This window comes from Haliotis rubra, unplaced genomic scaffold (assembly GCF_003918875.1).
Source record: "Haliotis rubra isolate DU_JTF1 unplaced genomic scaffold, ASM391887v1 Scf425, whole genome shotgun sequence".
Lineage (NCBI taxonomy): Eukaryota > Metazoa > Mollusca > Gastropoda > Lepetellida > Haliotidae > Haliotis > Haliotis rubra.
Genome location: NW_025767108.1, coordinates 401747 through 418756, shown reverse-complemented (window position 1 = coordinate 418756; position 17010 = coordinate 401747). Strand labels below are relative to the sequence as shown.

General features: G+C 39.1%; 1 protein-coding gene across 1 annotated transcript; it reads right to left on the bottom strand.

Moving 5' to 3' along the window:
- Window positions 1–1010: 1010 nt before the first annotated feature.
- Window positions 1011–8935, bottom strand: LOC124288806. Its single transcript, XM_046725340.1, has 2 exons — window positions 8807–8935; window positions 1011–1964 (listed from the first exon to the last, which is right to left on the bottom strand). The coding sequence occupies exon 2, from the start codon at window positions 1944–1946 to the stop codon at window positions 1149–1151; it is 798 nt and encodes a 265-aa protein (XP_046581296.1). The 5' UTR covers window positions 1947–1964; window positions 8807–8935; the 3' UTR covers window positions 1011–1148.
- Between the last annotated feature and the right edge of the window lie 8075 nt (window positions 8936–17010).

The window sequence follows — 17010 nt, the reverse complement described above, 5'->3', positions numbered from 1 at the left end:
ATTAACTAGTATAAGAACAGTTGGGGCATGTAGACTATTTCTGTATAAACATACTAATTAACTAGTTACTGTATAAGAACAGTTATGACATGTGGACTATTTCTGCATAAACATACTAATTAACCAGTTACTGTATAACAACAGTTATGACATGTAGACTATTTCTGTATAAACATACTAATTAACTAGTTACTGTATAAGAACAGTAATGACATGTGGACTATTTCTGTATAAACATACTAATTAACTAGTATAAGAACAGTTGGGGCATGTAGACTATTTCTGTATAATCATACTTATTAACCAGTATAAGAACAGTTGGGGCATGTAGACTATTTCTGTATAAACATACTAATTAACTAGTTACTGTATAAGAACAGTTATGACATGTGGACTATTTCTGTATAAACATACTAATTAACTAGTATAAGAACAGTTGGGGCATGTAGACTATTTCTGTATAAACATACTAATTAACTAGTTACTGTATAAGAACAGTTATGACATGTGGACTATTTCTGTATAAACATACTAATTAACTAGTATAAGAACAGTTGGGGCATGTAGACTATTTCTGTATAAACATACTAATTAACTAGTTACTGTATAAGAACAGTTATGACATGTGGACTATTTCTGTATAAACATACTAATTAACTAGTATAAGAACAGTTGGGGGATGTAGACTATTTCTGTATAAACATACTAATTAACTAGTTACTGTATAAGAACAGTTATGACATGTGAACTATTTCTGTATAAACATACTAATTAACCAGTTACTGTATAAGAACAGTTATGACATGTAGACTATTTCTGTATAAACATACTAATTAACTAGTTACTGTATAAGAACAGTTATGACATGTAGACTATTTCTGTATAAACATACTAATTTACCAGTTACTGTATAAGAACAGTTATGACATGTGGACTATTTCTGTATAATCATACTAATTAACCAGTATAAGAACAGTTATGACATGTGGACTATTTCTGTATAATCATACTAATTAACCAGTATAAGAACAGTTAGGGCATGTAGACTATTTCTCTATAATCATACTAATTAACCAGTATAAGAACAGTAAGCTAGAGCATGTACACTATTTTGGTGTAAACATACTAATTAACCAGTGTAGGAACGGTTATAGCATGTAGATAGGCGTTCTTGTAGTTCTGTATCCGTGGTTTCTCGGGGGATACAACCTGTGAACGATTTCCTTCACGGTGTTACTCCTTGGGAGACCACTAACTAATGGCAGCCCTTTGCGGATTTCCACTTCATCTACACGTGCTGGAGTCAGTCGACCACACTGCTTTGTACCCTTGGTACTGGCATGAGTCGAGGATCGTACACGCTCGACGATTTCCTCCACCACTGCTGGTTCTAATTCGTCATCGTCTGCGTATTCATACTCAAACGGCGCTAATGTTTTATTGTTCTCTCTACTTTTCTCATCACACAGATGACAATCGTTAACACTCTTCGCCCTACTTGCTGTTGTTGGTCGAGCTAGTCGCTCCAAAAATTTAGTTCTCTCATCAACCGTTTTCGGTCTGTTGACTGTAGTTGCAGCTCGGGCAGGTGTCAACTCGTCATCGTGTGAAAACCGTCTACATTCAGACGTCTCAGTGGGTTTTTGTAATCGCCTCAACACGCGCTGCAACTCCCAGTCATTGAATCTACGATCATTTGTACTCTTAATGTTTGTCGAAAGTGGTGTTTTCTTGCATGCAGATGGTGTGCGTCTCTTACTGCTCTGTTGACGAATGTATTGGTAGTTGTGCACTGACTGGTTGTCCTCTGTGTGTATGAGACTGCTGTAGGTCGGTCTGGTCAAACGCTGTGTAATGTTGGCGATCTCCTCCGCTTCGGCTTTACGAAAACCATAACCTGGTGGTTTTTCCGGTACTTTCACCACTTTGATATAGTAGAAGCTCATTCTGCCACTAACGTCTACCTGTGGATATATCGAAACCATTCGTTACAAGTCAAGAAATCTAAACATAATAATAATTGTGCGCATGGGGGCATGAGTGACCCACTCGTCTGTAGTCGTCTACAGTGCAATGCATCGCGTTTTTGTGTGCATGCGCATCAACAATATTCCAGCTATAATGGGCAGTCGGTAAACAATCGAGTATGGCCCGGACAATCCTGACATTGAGTATCGATATACGCTTCTTCACTCACAGTTTATTACTCAAAATGGAACCACCTCCGGTGGAACATGAGTACATAAAATGGAATGCAGAATATACAAAGTATGCAAGAAGGTGACAGGGAATATACGCAATGATTACTGATTACTGAAAACTAGAACATATCATCTGATAAATTTAGATAGGTGATTGATTGTTGAAATTTTAGTACTTGACATCAATATTTTATATGTCCTTTTGATGAATTATTTATTTCACTGGTCCACGAATATAAAAACTGGTTTTCCAGGATTGATTCAGATTTTGATATGATCCAGGATTGAGTATAATGAAAGGGGTTTACAAATACATCCGGTAAGCCGCATTTACAAAATATATGTTTCACATGATTTAGCCAGGGAGTATCATCCATGATATAATCTAAGATGAAAGCTGCTATTTTGTTGTTTGGATGGGAAAATTTCAATTTGCACCAGTAAGTGGTTAATCGTTTAGAGATTTGAAGCTGAATAGGTTGTCTTCCAAGTTCTCCATAAACCATAAAGTTCGGGGTGTTATATCTAAGACCGGTAGCTAATTTAAGGAATTTAAGATGAACACGTTCAATGACATCGCAATTTTCGAATCCCCATATTTCACATCCATACAGTAAGACTGGTAAAACCAATGAATCAAATGCAGAGAGTATGGTATCTAACGGTAACTATATATTTCTTGCTCATTTTAGCAATGATATAGATGCTTTCATGCCGAGTTCTGCAACGTTTTAAATGGCAAAGTTCAAACGCCCATTTCTATGTAATAATATTCCTAAATATTTATATGTACCGTTAATCTCTATTGTCCGATCATTGAGATAAAAGTGTTTTTTGTAATTAGGTGCGGGTCCAGAACTAAAAATCACTCTCTTAGTTTTGTAAATCACCATGTGTGTCTGCAAGGAGGACTGTGTCATCAGCGTAGAAGTACAAGTAGTTTGAGATATAGCGCTATATTTCCAGTGTTAGAATGACGTTGTATTCCACTACACGATTCATTTTCTAAATATAACTCTAAATCATTAAGGAATATTGAAAAAAGTAGAGGGGACACATTTTCCCCTTGCCTGACACCAGACAAACATGAGAAGAAAGGGGGTTTATCGTTATGGACCATTACACATGATTTGATATCGTTATATAAATTTTTAATCAAGATTAGTAATTTTCCCTTTTCACCAATATGTCTTTATTTATACCAAAGGCCAGCTCGCCATACTTTATCAAAAGCTTTCGAAAACTCTACAAAATATTTTTTTTTTAAGTCTCTTTCATTATGAATAAGATTCTGAATGATGAAACATTATCCGTCGTGGAAAAGCCTTTTCTAAAACCCGATTGAGCATGTGAAATTTTTTAGTTATTGCAACAAAATTTGGTGAGTCTGTCGTTTATAATGCTGGTGAATAATTTACCAAAACACCGCAAAAAGGAATAGCATTACATGCATCAATGCGTGACTAAAAATGAAGAAGACAGAATGCACTAATGATGTCCACAAAAAGAACTATAAGTCAAGAAGAGAATTGATTCCATTTACCCTGCATATATTACGCAGTTTACATTAGTCTTAAAGGAATCATGAGGTCAATTCCAAAAGTAACATAAAGGTTATTTCCTGTCACCTAACGCGAATGTTACAGATACATTATATATGATATGATAAACGCATCCATGAATAAAACGAATTTGGCCAGCATTTCCAAAGCCTTCATATAACAGTCAGACCCACAGGTCTCCGTAGTTCACGTATAATATCTAAACGCAGTCATTAATAAAGGTTAAATCAGGATTTGCAAAAATAGACAACAGATACAAGATGTTTCAAGGGTGTTCTCCAAATTTACCAAATAGAGATAAATTGAGTTTGTGAGGTTCTTCAGACATCACAAGTTTACAAATAAATATATGTACAACAACGGATTACTCAGTATTCTGAATGCCACATACCTACAGACTGTTCAATGTCATTAAGATACATGTTCAAATATCTCAGGATGGGTAAAGATGACACATTCAATATGGCTGGCATGGTTTATAGATCTGAGACCATTTTTGTCTTTTTAACATTGTGCACGTCGTCTCCATGTTGCTGAATACCATGTCTAATCGAATGTCAATCACTTACAGCTGAAACGTCTTTATTTGAATTTTATCGATGGCCGAAGACGTGTTTAGCGAACTATTAGGAATCCACTGTGTTGCCGAGCAAGACACATTTTGGTTGTGCCTCGAATTAAGGTTCTGGGCGAGGTTTGAGTGGATCAGTGACGATGTAAGGCATGGAACTCTGATTATGTGGTGTTGCTGAATGCAGTCGCGGGATAAACAGAGACCAGAAGTTCCTGGCTTGCTTACTGCCATTTCAAAAGGAATATTTCTTCGCGTGAGGAATATATACTAGCCACATAAAGAAACTGCACACAGAAAATTCCTTCAGAATTGGAATACAACACAGAAAAGACGACATGATGTAGACACTTTATAAGCTGAAGTATCGGGCCTCAACAACATGTCAAAAGAACATGAACAATATCCGTAACGATGACGTCAGAAGTTCAAAATTGAGTCGGGGGTCACACGTTGAAGTCACAAAGTCAATAACGGGTATGACCATCATGCGCGTGAAGCACAGCAGTGCATCGACGACGCATAGAGGCTACCAAATTTTCCAAATGAAGGCCTGGGGAATGGTTTGGGACGTGGTCACTGCCGTCTGGAACCTGTGTCTGATATGAGTCACCCGAATCCATCTGTCCTGTCTTGGCGTCGTTACTCGGGGACGCCCAGAACGTGGGTGGTCGGCGACGTCATTACTCTTTCCATAACGCCTGACCAATGCAGATATCGTGTTACGATGGCATTGGAAATGTGCTTCCACCTGTTGTTGGCTCATGCCTGCTCGAACCATTCCAATGGCTTCATGATGTTGAGCACATGTTAATCTTGTTATGTTGTGCATGTGACTTTTCATGTGAATTTGTGAACGTTTGAATGACCAAAGATCAAGCTAGCGACAGTGACATCAATTTCTGAGTTTCACATGTTGTGTGCAGCTGCACAGGCTGCACGTGCAGTAACACATTACAAGTCCATAGGCCACCATCAATGACGTCACCTCGCCTGGCACCTGCATGAGCGTTTGATTGTCTCCAATACTTGCTATGTTCACACCTTTATTTATGCATTAAGACGCTGTCTGCCTATCTTTATATTTTCTGTGTGCACAGTTTCTTTATGTGACCAGTATATTAATTAAAACCCAACTCTGGTTACATTTGAGGAGAATAGGCGGGAAGGGGGGAGATGATGGAGTGCGGGGGGTGTGTGGAGACATTTGACAAATTCAATTATGCAATATGAACTTTGAACTTGAATTGTCGAAACTCATAGATAATGCGTGAATTATTTTTGGCTGGATTGGAAAAATATAAAAATACATCCTCACTATAAAAATTGTAACATTATATGTAGCTTAATGTTTAGAAATAAGATGTGTGGAGAATTAATTATAAAAACTGAAGTGCACCTGTCAAATACGATTAATGTTTCAGTGACCTAAAAAGGAAGGATCATTTTATGAAATCAGTTGACGATGACAACTCTGAATTATTATTTTTTAATAATGGAATAAATTATGTTTCAGACCACAATCATGATATGGGATTAAGGCCCTGTAAATAACACGGGAATTGCATTTTCCTTTTCATACTAGACGCCAACAACCATTTCTTCTATCTTCAAGATCATTTCACAGCATGAAATCTCAGTAGAACAGTTTGGGTTTAAAATCATAATGGATATTGTATTGCCCACTTACCGTGTTGATATGCATCCACGCGTATCTCCCCCATGAAGAGGGCTAGAGTGAGTGAGTTTAGTTTTACGCCGCTTTTAGCAACATTCCAGCAATATCACGGCGGGGGACACCAGAAATGGGCTTCACACATAGTGCCCATGTGGGGAATCGAACCCGGGTCTTCGGCGTGACGAGCAAACGCTTTAACCACTAGGCTACTCGACCACCCCGAAGAGAACAAACTGTCCAACATCTTAACTTAGTTCAAAGGTAAAGGGTTGGACCTGGGATTCGAACCCACACTCTCAGAGTCTGGCACCTAATCGCCAGCACACAAAGTCATTCATCTAACCCACTCAGTCACAGCGGCTTCCATAACAATGGAAGTGGGGGAACTGGTAGTCTAGATAACGAACCTTGTGTAAATGTCACTCCTCCACGGGCCGAAGCTATGAATACACAATGCCATTTGGAAAGTGGTCGAATGTAATGCATGTTATAATATACTAATTAGATAGTTGAACAAGCTGACTACTTAGTTGATCAAGCTGACAGGAGGGTTAGGTCCCATACCGCCTACAGTTCCAAACTGCCTACATCCCAAACTGCCATCAAAAACATTGTAGGCAGCGTGGGAAAAGATTTTTTGCCCTGTAGAATAATGGAACAGCCCGAGTATCAATGAAGAAGGGGAGCTTCGTTTGGAGTAAGGGATAATAAGGGGGATTATATTAGTATATATCTGTGCATCTACTTCTGTGTATATTATGTTTTGAGTCTTCTCATCCAATAAAGACTACAAGACAAGTACAATGATATTGTTTTATTTTGTTTTGGGAAGCAGTTAGCATGCTTATATTGTAACTTCCAAAGCAGGATTAACTTAATCCTATTTGATCAAGTTGGGTAGGCTTGTTTCAACTATGTTGCTACAGGCTTTGTCTGTCTTTGTAAGATTATGTCGAAAAACATGGTAAGGACTAAATTATTGAGAAGGTATCATCTTCTCAGTTAATTAAACTCCTAATAAATTAGAAGGGGAACCAACTGCATCCATCACACAATGGCAAATGTACAACGCATTCAATTCATCACTTCTCAAGCAGGAGGACAGCAAGTTTTCTTTGCTTGGGACCGATATCGCCTCAACGTCTGAACACAACATTCTGAATGCAAAGGCCGTTGTTCTACAACTGGAGACTTCATGAAATCAACAACACCGCACAACCATGTCCCAGTGGAATCTGAAGATGAGATTCGACTCCTTAGCAGACTGCGTCAGCGTGTACAGGAGGACGTCACATCCATTCGGCAGCTGTACGATGAAGAGTTGTCCGAGGTTGCTGACCACGACGACAAGATACTGGCTTTTGCCAAGTGGTATATGGATGGAACTTTCTATGTTGTACCAGCCCTATGGGACCAGCTGTATGTCATTCACTGTATGGTGAATAGGGATATATATACATGTGTGCATGCGCTGTTGCCAAATCGTACGAGGGCTACCTATGTCAGACTATTCACGTTGTTGAATGATGTTAGGGACAAGGTAGGGGGTGAACTTGCGCCTAGTGAAATCCAGATACGGATGGAAATATTGGCCCGCGGACTAACAACCACCTTGAGGGGTGGCACCTAAAGCTGAAAAACCTTATTGCCAAAGCCCACCCAAACATCTACCTCTTCATCTGCAACATCAAGAAAATCGAAGCTGTAGACAAAGCTAAACGTGCTCAGCTCGACTGTGGTGCCCTCCCCAAGTCACGCAAGGTGTTTACGGAGAGCTCGATGCGAGACTTCTGAGACTGAAGGAGCACCTCCAGAGCGGGAGAAAAATGCCTCGTCAGTACCTTGATGCTGCTGGACATCTCATCAAGTTTGCAAAGTGATTGTCAGTTGTGTGAAATTGTGAAACAAGTAAAAGACTGTAAAACCACTGAAAGACTGTAAAACCACTGAAAGACTGTAAAACCACTGAAAGACTGTAAAACCTATCAGTTTTTCATGATAAATCCATGTCTCCATGTAAAGTCTGAGAATTCTCAGAATTAATAAAGATGTCCTACCAACCAACACTTGTCATCTTTTTAAACTTCTGTAGGCAGCGTGGGAAGACACCATAGAATTAACCAGCTAACTAGTCAAGTTCATTTTAGCAGGGGTAGAGCAGGTCAGATCGGTGTATTCACTTCCTGATCACTGATCACTGTAGGCAGTCTGGAACTGTAGGCAGTATGGGAATACACCGACAGGTTACTAACTGGATAGTTTAACAGTCTGATAGGGTATATATTTACAAGTATCTATTACAAGATTAGATCTTCATCCAGCTGTCTCTACCCCTATCGTCCAAGTCATTAGTGTTTTGCCGGGGTGTTCTCAGCTAGCTGAAACTTGAAATTAAAGGGATTAGGGCTGGGGAGTATAGTCTGTATCTGAACTATGTTCACTCAGTGAAAGCTAGCTCAAATAACTGAACTGACTTCACCAGGTAAATAAAGTGTGTGTGTGATATTAGCGAGTATCACATTCACATTACGATATATTTCATAGATTCAATAACATTTTGAATCGACTGAGAAACTACTACTCCGATGAACTGGTTATGTTTGTCAACTATCCGGTTGGTATTCCTGCCCGCCGCGTGGTGTCCTTCTTATCTATAAATATGTCAGTGTCCTTGTTTGTTTTAAGCACCGAACTTCCAAAATATAATAACACGCTTTCCGTGGTACATTTTGAACTTAATTTACACGAAATGAACCCTGATCGAACCACTTCTATTGTTAATTTCAGTACTTACCTATCTCCTGCAAAGTTCGTTACTACGCTGTCCCATATCATATTGTCATGCGACAGGTTTTCCGCTGCGCCCCTGTGACCATCGAGATCGATCTGTTAAAACCGCTGACGGAAATCGTCTGCTCTAATGCGCGTCAGAGTGCTCAGTGTCACTTTCCAAAGAGCGTCCGTGGCTACGCTTAGTAACCGCCGTCATTAAACCCCAGACGGATAATCTATTATTGTAGCAACGTATTGAAATAGCTTACATTTGGTGTATGCGAATCTTTTGTGACCCGGTACACTCTGGATTTATTTGGGTGTGAGAGGCCCGACTTCCGTTTTGAAATGTTGAAATCACTCCATGTATGATTACTGTCACTGTAATATAGTACAATTCTTTCATTACACAAATGTACTGCCAACAAGACATCTCCCATACAATGTATGACGTGATTATTCTGTATTGTATAAGGGTTTCAGACATGTGTGCTGAATGGATACTTGCGGCATGTTCTGCAGTATTCTGTATGCACTGTCACTAAATCTGGGTATGAAATCAATAAAACTACACATAGATCACTAATCCCACAACCAGTAAACAACCCTTGATTGTATCAGATGTTCGTAAAAGAATCAAATAAACAAACCAGTAAACATGTATATTTTATTAATGACTCTGAAGCTAATCGTGGAATCTGTAAACTTGGAAACTGTATCCGTTAAACCGTTCAGTATTCGGCAGTATCGCGGGCCAGCAAGCTTTTAAAAACCAAGCTAAGGAAACTAAATCTTTATCATCCATTGCTCAGTTTTCATCAATCGATTTCTCTACGCTTGGTCGAACATATTTACTGAAATTAAGGATAAGGATAAATGGTTTAGCATAAATGTATCCCAAACCGTGAGAATGTCACCGAATCAATCGCGAGGAAGTAGATTAAAGGGGTTTTAAACATGGGCTGTTTGCAAACAAAAGGTAAATCAGTTTGAACTCACAAGAACCACAACCTCGCAGTACAGAGTTTCTGGTCAGCACAACCGGGCCACATTCGCTCCCTACGCGGGTATGCAGTAGGACAACAGGCACAATGAGAATATTAACCCCGCATATACTACCCTCCAACCCCTTCACTGAGGGTCATTTTCCGTCTGAATGTCGCGATCTTCTCTGACAACAACTGCGTTGTTTTACAGGTGATAAGTGTCCTCCTCCCTTAACCCTCCATCTACAGCTGATACATGTTCTCTTCCATCCACAACTGATTGGTGTTCTCTGTCTCTTCCGCCTACACCTGTTATTGTTCTCCGCCTGCAACTGATTAGTGTTCCCTGATTAGTGTTCTCCGCCGCCTGCAACTGAGTTGTCCACCTCTTAAAAGTGATGACGGCTCTCCACCTACAGTTGATCAGTGTTCTCCACCAGTTGCTGATTAGTGTTTTCTTCCACCTATTACTGATTAGTTTTCCCCTCCACCCACAGCTGATCAGCCCCCCCCCACCCCACCCCAACTACTACTGATTGGTACTCCCAAAACTACTAGGGATTAGTGTCCTCTTCCACCCACATCTCATCAGTGTTCTCACCCAACTACCGCAAGAGGAAGTCATCATGTTGAGTGTGTCTCAGTCTGTGATCTGCAGCTTTTCCAACAGGGTTCTTCAAACACAAAAATTAAATGATCGCCCCTACACCAAACGCCTTAGGTCAACAACACAACTCCAAGATCGATTTCTGAAAATAGCTGCCGGTGGCGAATATGTACTGAATAACTAAATCAACTCCAGAGTGTTTTAAGAAAACCGTTCTGTTAAAAATGCTTTTACTTACAAAAAGGAAGATATTTACCCATTCTTAACTTTTGAACATCTGATCAGAAACAGGTCGCTTGGGAGGCATATCTTCTGAAGTCATCGATGATGTGATACAAGTAGTTTTTTCTGTTCTTTTCCCAGGCTTATCCATTCTTGACAAGAATAAGTCAAATGGCCCTGTAGGCATTCCTACAAGAATTAAATGGGTGCTAATGGGGTTAGTGAACTACATTTCTGTTTGTTTGTAATATTGTGTTTACATATATCTCTAAATAATTGACAATAATTCCCGTTATCTTAATGCTAGTTTCGTATGCTTGTCTTATCTGATACAGCATTTGTTTTTATACAACCGATTAGGAGGTTGAAAGACAATACATTAATTGAACTAAATTGATCATACAAGTGTTCATCTGATAGATTTACATAAAATTATAAATACATATAACACAAGTTTGTTCTCAGCATGTTGTTTATGTGTATCACGTAGTTGTTAACCTCGTATATCATGTTCTGTTTTGTATGTGTATCACGTAGTTCTTATCTCGTATATCATGTTCTGTTTTGTATGTGTATCACGTAGTTGTTAACTTCGTATATCATGTTCTGTTTTGTATGTGTATCACGTAGTTCTTATATCGTATATCATGTTCTGTTTTGTATGTGTATCACGTAGTTGTTAACCTCGTATATCATGTTCTGTTTTGTATGTGTATCACGTAGTTGTTAACTCGTATATCATGTTCTGTTTTGTATGTGTATCACGTAGTTGTTAACCTCGTATATCATGTTCTGTTTTGTATGTGTATCACGTAGTTGTTAACCTCGTATATCATGTTCTGTTTTGTATGTGTATCACGTAGTTGTTATCTCGTATATCATGTCCTGTTTTGTATGTGTATCACGTAGTTGTTAACCTCGTATATCATGTTCTGTTTTGTATGTGTATCACGTAGTTGTTAACCTCGTATATCATGTTCTATTTTGTATGTGTGTCACATAGTTGTTAACCTCGTATATCATGTTCTGTTTTGTATGTGTATCACGTAGTTGTTAATTTCGTATATCATGTTCTGTTTTGTATGTGTATCACGTAGTTGTTATCTCGTATATCATGTTCTGTTTTGTATGTGTATCACGTAGTTGTTAACCTCGTCTATCATGTTCTGTTTTGTATGTGTATCAGGTAGTTGTTAACCTCGTATATCATGTTCTGTTTTGTATGTGTATCACGTAGTTGTTATCTCGTATATCATGTTCTGTTTTGTATGTGTATCACGTAGTTGTTAACCTCGTATATCATGTTCTGTTTTGTATGTGTATCGCGTAGTTCTTATATCGTATATCATGTTCTGTTTTGTATGTGTATCACGTAGTTATTAACTCGTATATCATGTTCTGTTTTGTATGTGTATCACGTAGTTGTTAACTCGTATATCATGTTCTGTTTTGTATGTATATCACGTAGTTGTTAACTCGTATATCATGTTCTGTTTTGTATGTGTATCACGTAGTTGTTAACCTCGTATATCATGTTCTGTTTTGTATGTGTATCACGTAGTTGTTAACTCGTATATCATGTTCCGTTTCGTTATACCTTGTATGGGAGCGGTGCTGATATAAGCTTTAACCGCTTGTTCACCAATCCCTATCCATTTATGGAATAAGAATACATTTATGTGTTTAAATCAATTAAATTGAATAATTTTAAGTGTACAGTTGATTGATAACATATCATTATGCTCCAAATGTAATGTAAATGTCCAGGGATTGTTAACACCGGCCTTGTCACGTCGCTTAAAACTGTTCTCTCTCTACAAAGGTCTCTACGGCTTGTTTTATAATGCGAAGTCTCCCGAATCAATTCTCACTTGCTTGTCAACTGCAGATATTTATTTGTTTGCGGTTGTCATGCAGCTAACCGCACAATAGCCACGGCCACAACGACCGGCGATTAGCCGGGATCCTGAACCCTAGCAGTCCCAGTTTCACTCATCTCGTCTGATACAGTTTGCCACTAGGTTGTACGTACACGACGCTGTTGTATTAAGTTGTATACTGGCGTGTATAGTTCCTTGGAGGCATCGACTTTACCGAGCACATAACCAGCAGTTCTATGACTGTAGAAATGTTGAGAAAGAATAAGACCATGATTGTGCTAATATATCAAGCCTACATATCAATGACGTGTACATATTGCGAAGATTTATACAAGAAAATGAGCTAACAGAAAAAATATATTCATTTCCACTCGCTAAAGAAATATCTGCTAAAAGCAGCAAGTCGATTGTACAATTTTGATTATGTCATGAGTATGTGTTTACTTGACGCCGCTATCAGCAGTATTACAACTGTACGGAGCGGTCGGTAAACAATCAAACAGTCCAGTGAAGAGGAACACCTATTTATGGATAGACAACTTTTTTATTGCAGTGGATGCATCCACTGCACTAAAGATGTTGGCTATCCATAAATAGGTGTTCCACTTCATCATACCAGCTTCTAAATGCCACTTAAGCATGTTAAAAAGTCCATTGATTGTCACCATGAGATACGATAACAGAGCATGTGTTTATGATTCACTATCAAATAGCGATAATACCAGGTGCTTGTGAAAAGGTTTGTGCCCAAGCGATGGCACCCTTCATAAACATATACAACGACTAGTCAACAATTTACCTGAAGCAGGTCGGGAACGTCTGGTATCGGTCAAAACAGGGAATTGCATCGAGCATCATTTCTGTCAATGATGCATCAGGTTTCAAAATGTCCTCCACATGTCTACCATAAAAAAATGTTCGAAAGCTTTACTGAGGCCTTGAATGGTATGTAATCTTGATTGAGCAACTTCTGAGTAAGAGTCGTATAAAGCTTTGTGAAATCTTAGTAAAAGACCATGCTCGATTGTGCCTCCAAAGTTGTGAAATCTTAACACCAAAATCTGGAGTTGTTTAAATAGTGTTCGACATGACAGGACAGTTGACAAATGGAAACGTGAAATCATCCCTTTTGTCATACAGCCTTGTGGAGAGATTTGCGTCACTTTGATTCTTTATGCACAGAGCTAAATATCAAACTGTTAAGGGGATCTCAATTGTTTCCTTAATATAAGATTCAGGTTGGTAAATCAGTGGAAGGAAATTGGCTATTTGATGGTTACTGAACGGTATTTGATCATGGATATACCTGAAGCTTAAGTATATCCGATTAGTATGCATAAAGAAACAGGTGCACAAAATGTGCCCATCGGGCATGCCTACTTCTTGTCTTATGTTTTACCCCAAAACATCTTATCAAAGTCCAGCATTTCACAGATTGTTTTTCTCTGTAAACTTCAAATGACATTTACTTTCATATTTATTCCTGAACCTCTGAAGATAGATATTTAGGTATATCTTTGTCTCAACCACGTTTATTTACAAATACCCTCAGTTTCAAGGAATGAAGTTTTTCATAAAGTTTGTGGAATCCCCTCCTCATGTTTGGTTGCAAAGATAATATCATAACTATTGATTGCTAGATTTGCTGGTGTCCTTTTATCGCCGTAATGATAACAAGCACAATCTGACAACATTAATCAGAGTAGGGCAATGTGACAACCCGACTGGTTAGTTGTTGCAAGTTGTTACAACGAAATACTTGTGTAATCAGTAACTGCGAAAATGTTTTTAATCTTTTGTTGTTTCTTTTTAAAATAATGAAGCGGATTTCCTGCTAAGTGCACTAGTGACGCATGATCCTCAATGAATTGTTGAGCTGTGGCCCAATATCTGAGATTCCTGGCCCAGTGTTCCCTTCTTAGCTGCGGTTATGTCACTGAGTGCTGCCAATGATGCTGGTAATTGCCAAAGACAAATATGTACAGTTACTGATGCGCCAAACAGAATCTACCTGCTTGCATTTGAGAAATGAAAATCAAACAAATCGTCAACTTTAGATTGAGTGCGTTATGATTGTGTCTCCACGAAAGTGCTGTGTTTCAGGCACGGTTAAACACCGGTAATTGTCTGATTTGTTGATGGATTTTAGCGCTTACGTTTTATACCATGATGAGAACCGATCTGTACTGACTAATACACGCGCCTAAACAGGCGTGAACATAATATGTTTTCATGTTGTGTACTGATTGGTAAATGTAATAAAAACAAGAGAACGATAAAAAGATTGCTCTTATCAAGTATATTTTCAGATGACTGCTTCTGTATTTGTTGACAATGCTATTGATTTCATCATGCAGTGTCTGTTAGACTGTGGCAGTGCGAGTTTGGTACATGAAATCACTGGTATCAACATGTACAGCAGGAATTTATGTTTCTTACAAAATTATATATATTCATAGACTAAGCGTAGTCTAATTTGAGTTTGGCGTCTTACAATGAATTCGAATGCGTAGGTAATGTAGGATGTGACCTTACACATAAGGCGGTATCTTGTGGTAAGACCTATCTAACCAGAATGTAGGTGACTAAGCTGGTTATAGGTTGGACCACCACGTGTAACTGGAAGACAAACACCCTTCAACTTGCAATATCTCTAATCAACAAATACCATACTGTGGTGTTACTGCTGAACCACATACAACATGCTCTCTGACCTACTATTTTTCCCAAAGGACTCTGGGAGGTGTTTGGGTGACAACTGTGATCTGGGGATGCCTCGGTCCCAAAGCCGACTGCTTCCTGAATATTTCGTCGTCCCCACTAAAATGTTGATGAGCCTGGTACGGCTGCTAGTCATGCATGTAGCCTTGTGCCAGTGTGAAGGTAGAGGCATTCATTTGTTAGGAGTTAGTAGCATGACACTGGTTGAAATGATACTGTTACTGGCAACACAACGTACAAACTGGGCGTAGAGAAAACAGTTTTTAACAACAACTGCAATACATCGTTTGATGTTGAACATTTTCTGAATATGTTTTCATGTTAGTCTAAACAAATCAAGGCTTCTTGTTTCTGCGAGGTTAAGCTAGAAACGTTTAAGAAAACGTCCTATATGGGGGAAGAAGGATCATCATTATCCGGAACTGCACTGACTGAAAGTTTTCTGCAGACCACTGTACAACATTCACACACTGCTGACATTGAATTCATCCCGGTTAACAAAGATGTAGCACTGTAAACCATACCAGGAGGGACTTGTCACCATTAAAAAAGATAAAAAGAACAACGAAAAAGTGGATATCCATGAATACGGATACAAACAACCATATTTCAAAATATCATATTCCTACATTAGAACGTCTTATCCACATCTCCGTTTTCTTACGAAAGAAAACAGTCCTTCTAATACTAGGTCAAAAGATTGGCTTTCGCCGTAGTGGTTCAACTATCAACTATGGCAAAATGTTATCTGATCAAGCTGAATGGAGTTCGGCAGCGCCAGTGGAATGGAATTGGTGTTTGACAATTGCACACGCGATTTTGTGGACATGTTACTCTTGAAAATATATTATAAAATTCCCCAAAGCTTGTCATTCAGTAGCCTATGCTAAACATTCATTAAAGACGCCAGTGTCAGATGTATTCAGGGTACTGAAAAAACAATAACGGAAGACGATACAAAGCAGAGGCCAGTAAATCTGCAATTCCCTCGTCATAATTACTTGAATATTGTTACATTCTCAGCAAATACATTTCCCACTCTGACTCACGTTTACACACAACATTTATCTTTGCTTGTGACCAAATGTACAAAACTCGAAAATTGCTACATAACGTCTCTGAACGCCACCTGGTGGGATGCATGCAACACAGGAAACGCATGCTATGAAACGTCTCTGAACGCCACCTGGTGGGATGCATGCAACACAGGAAACGCATGCTATGAAACGTCGCTGAACGCCACCTGGTGGGATGCATGCAACACAGGAAACGCATGCTATGAAACGTCGCTGAACGACAATTGGCTGGATGCATGCTCAAAAACGTCACCTAACTCCACCTGAAAATTTGTATGCAGCATAACGTCACTGAACGCCACTTGGGTTGATGTATGTTCCATAACTTCCCTGAACGTCACCTGGTGGGATGTATGCTCCATGACGTCCCCGAACGCTACCTTATGGATGTATGTTCAATAACGTCCCCGAACGCCACCTGGTGGGATGTATGTTCCATAACTTCATTGAACGTCACCTAGTATGCCACCTGGTGGGATATATGTGCCATAACGTCCCTGTATGCCACCTTGTGGGATGAACGCCACCTGGTGGCCTGTATGGTACATACCTTCCCTAAACGCCACCTGGTGGGATGTATGTTCCATAAAGTCCCTGTACGCCACCTGGAGGGACGTATGTTCCGTGATGTCAGTGTAGGCACCTTTTTGGTTGTATGGTAAATACCATCCCTAAACGTCAACTGCATGCTGGAAATATATACCTTTTAAGGACGCCTTTCTGATAAAAGACTA

Bases quoted from the DNA above. Each gene is read 5' to 3' on its own strand.
- LOC124288806 (XM_046725340.1), bottom strand. From the start codon at position 1,946: ATGAGCTTCTACTATATCAAAGTGGTGAAAGTACCGGAAAAACCACCA.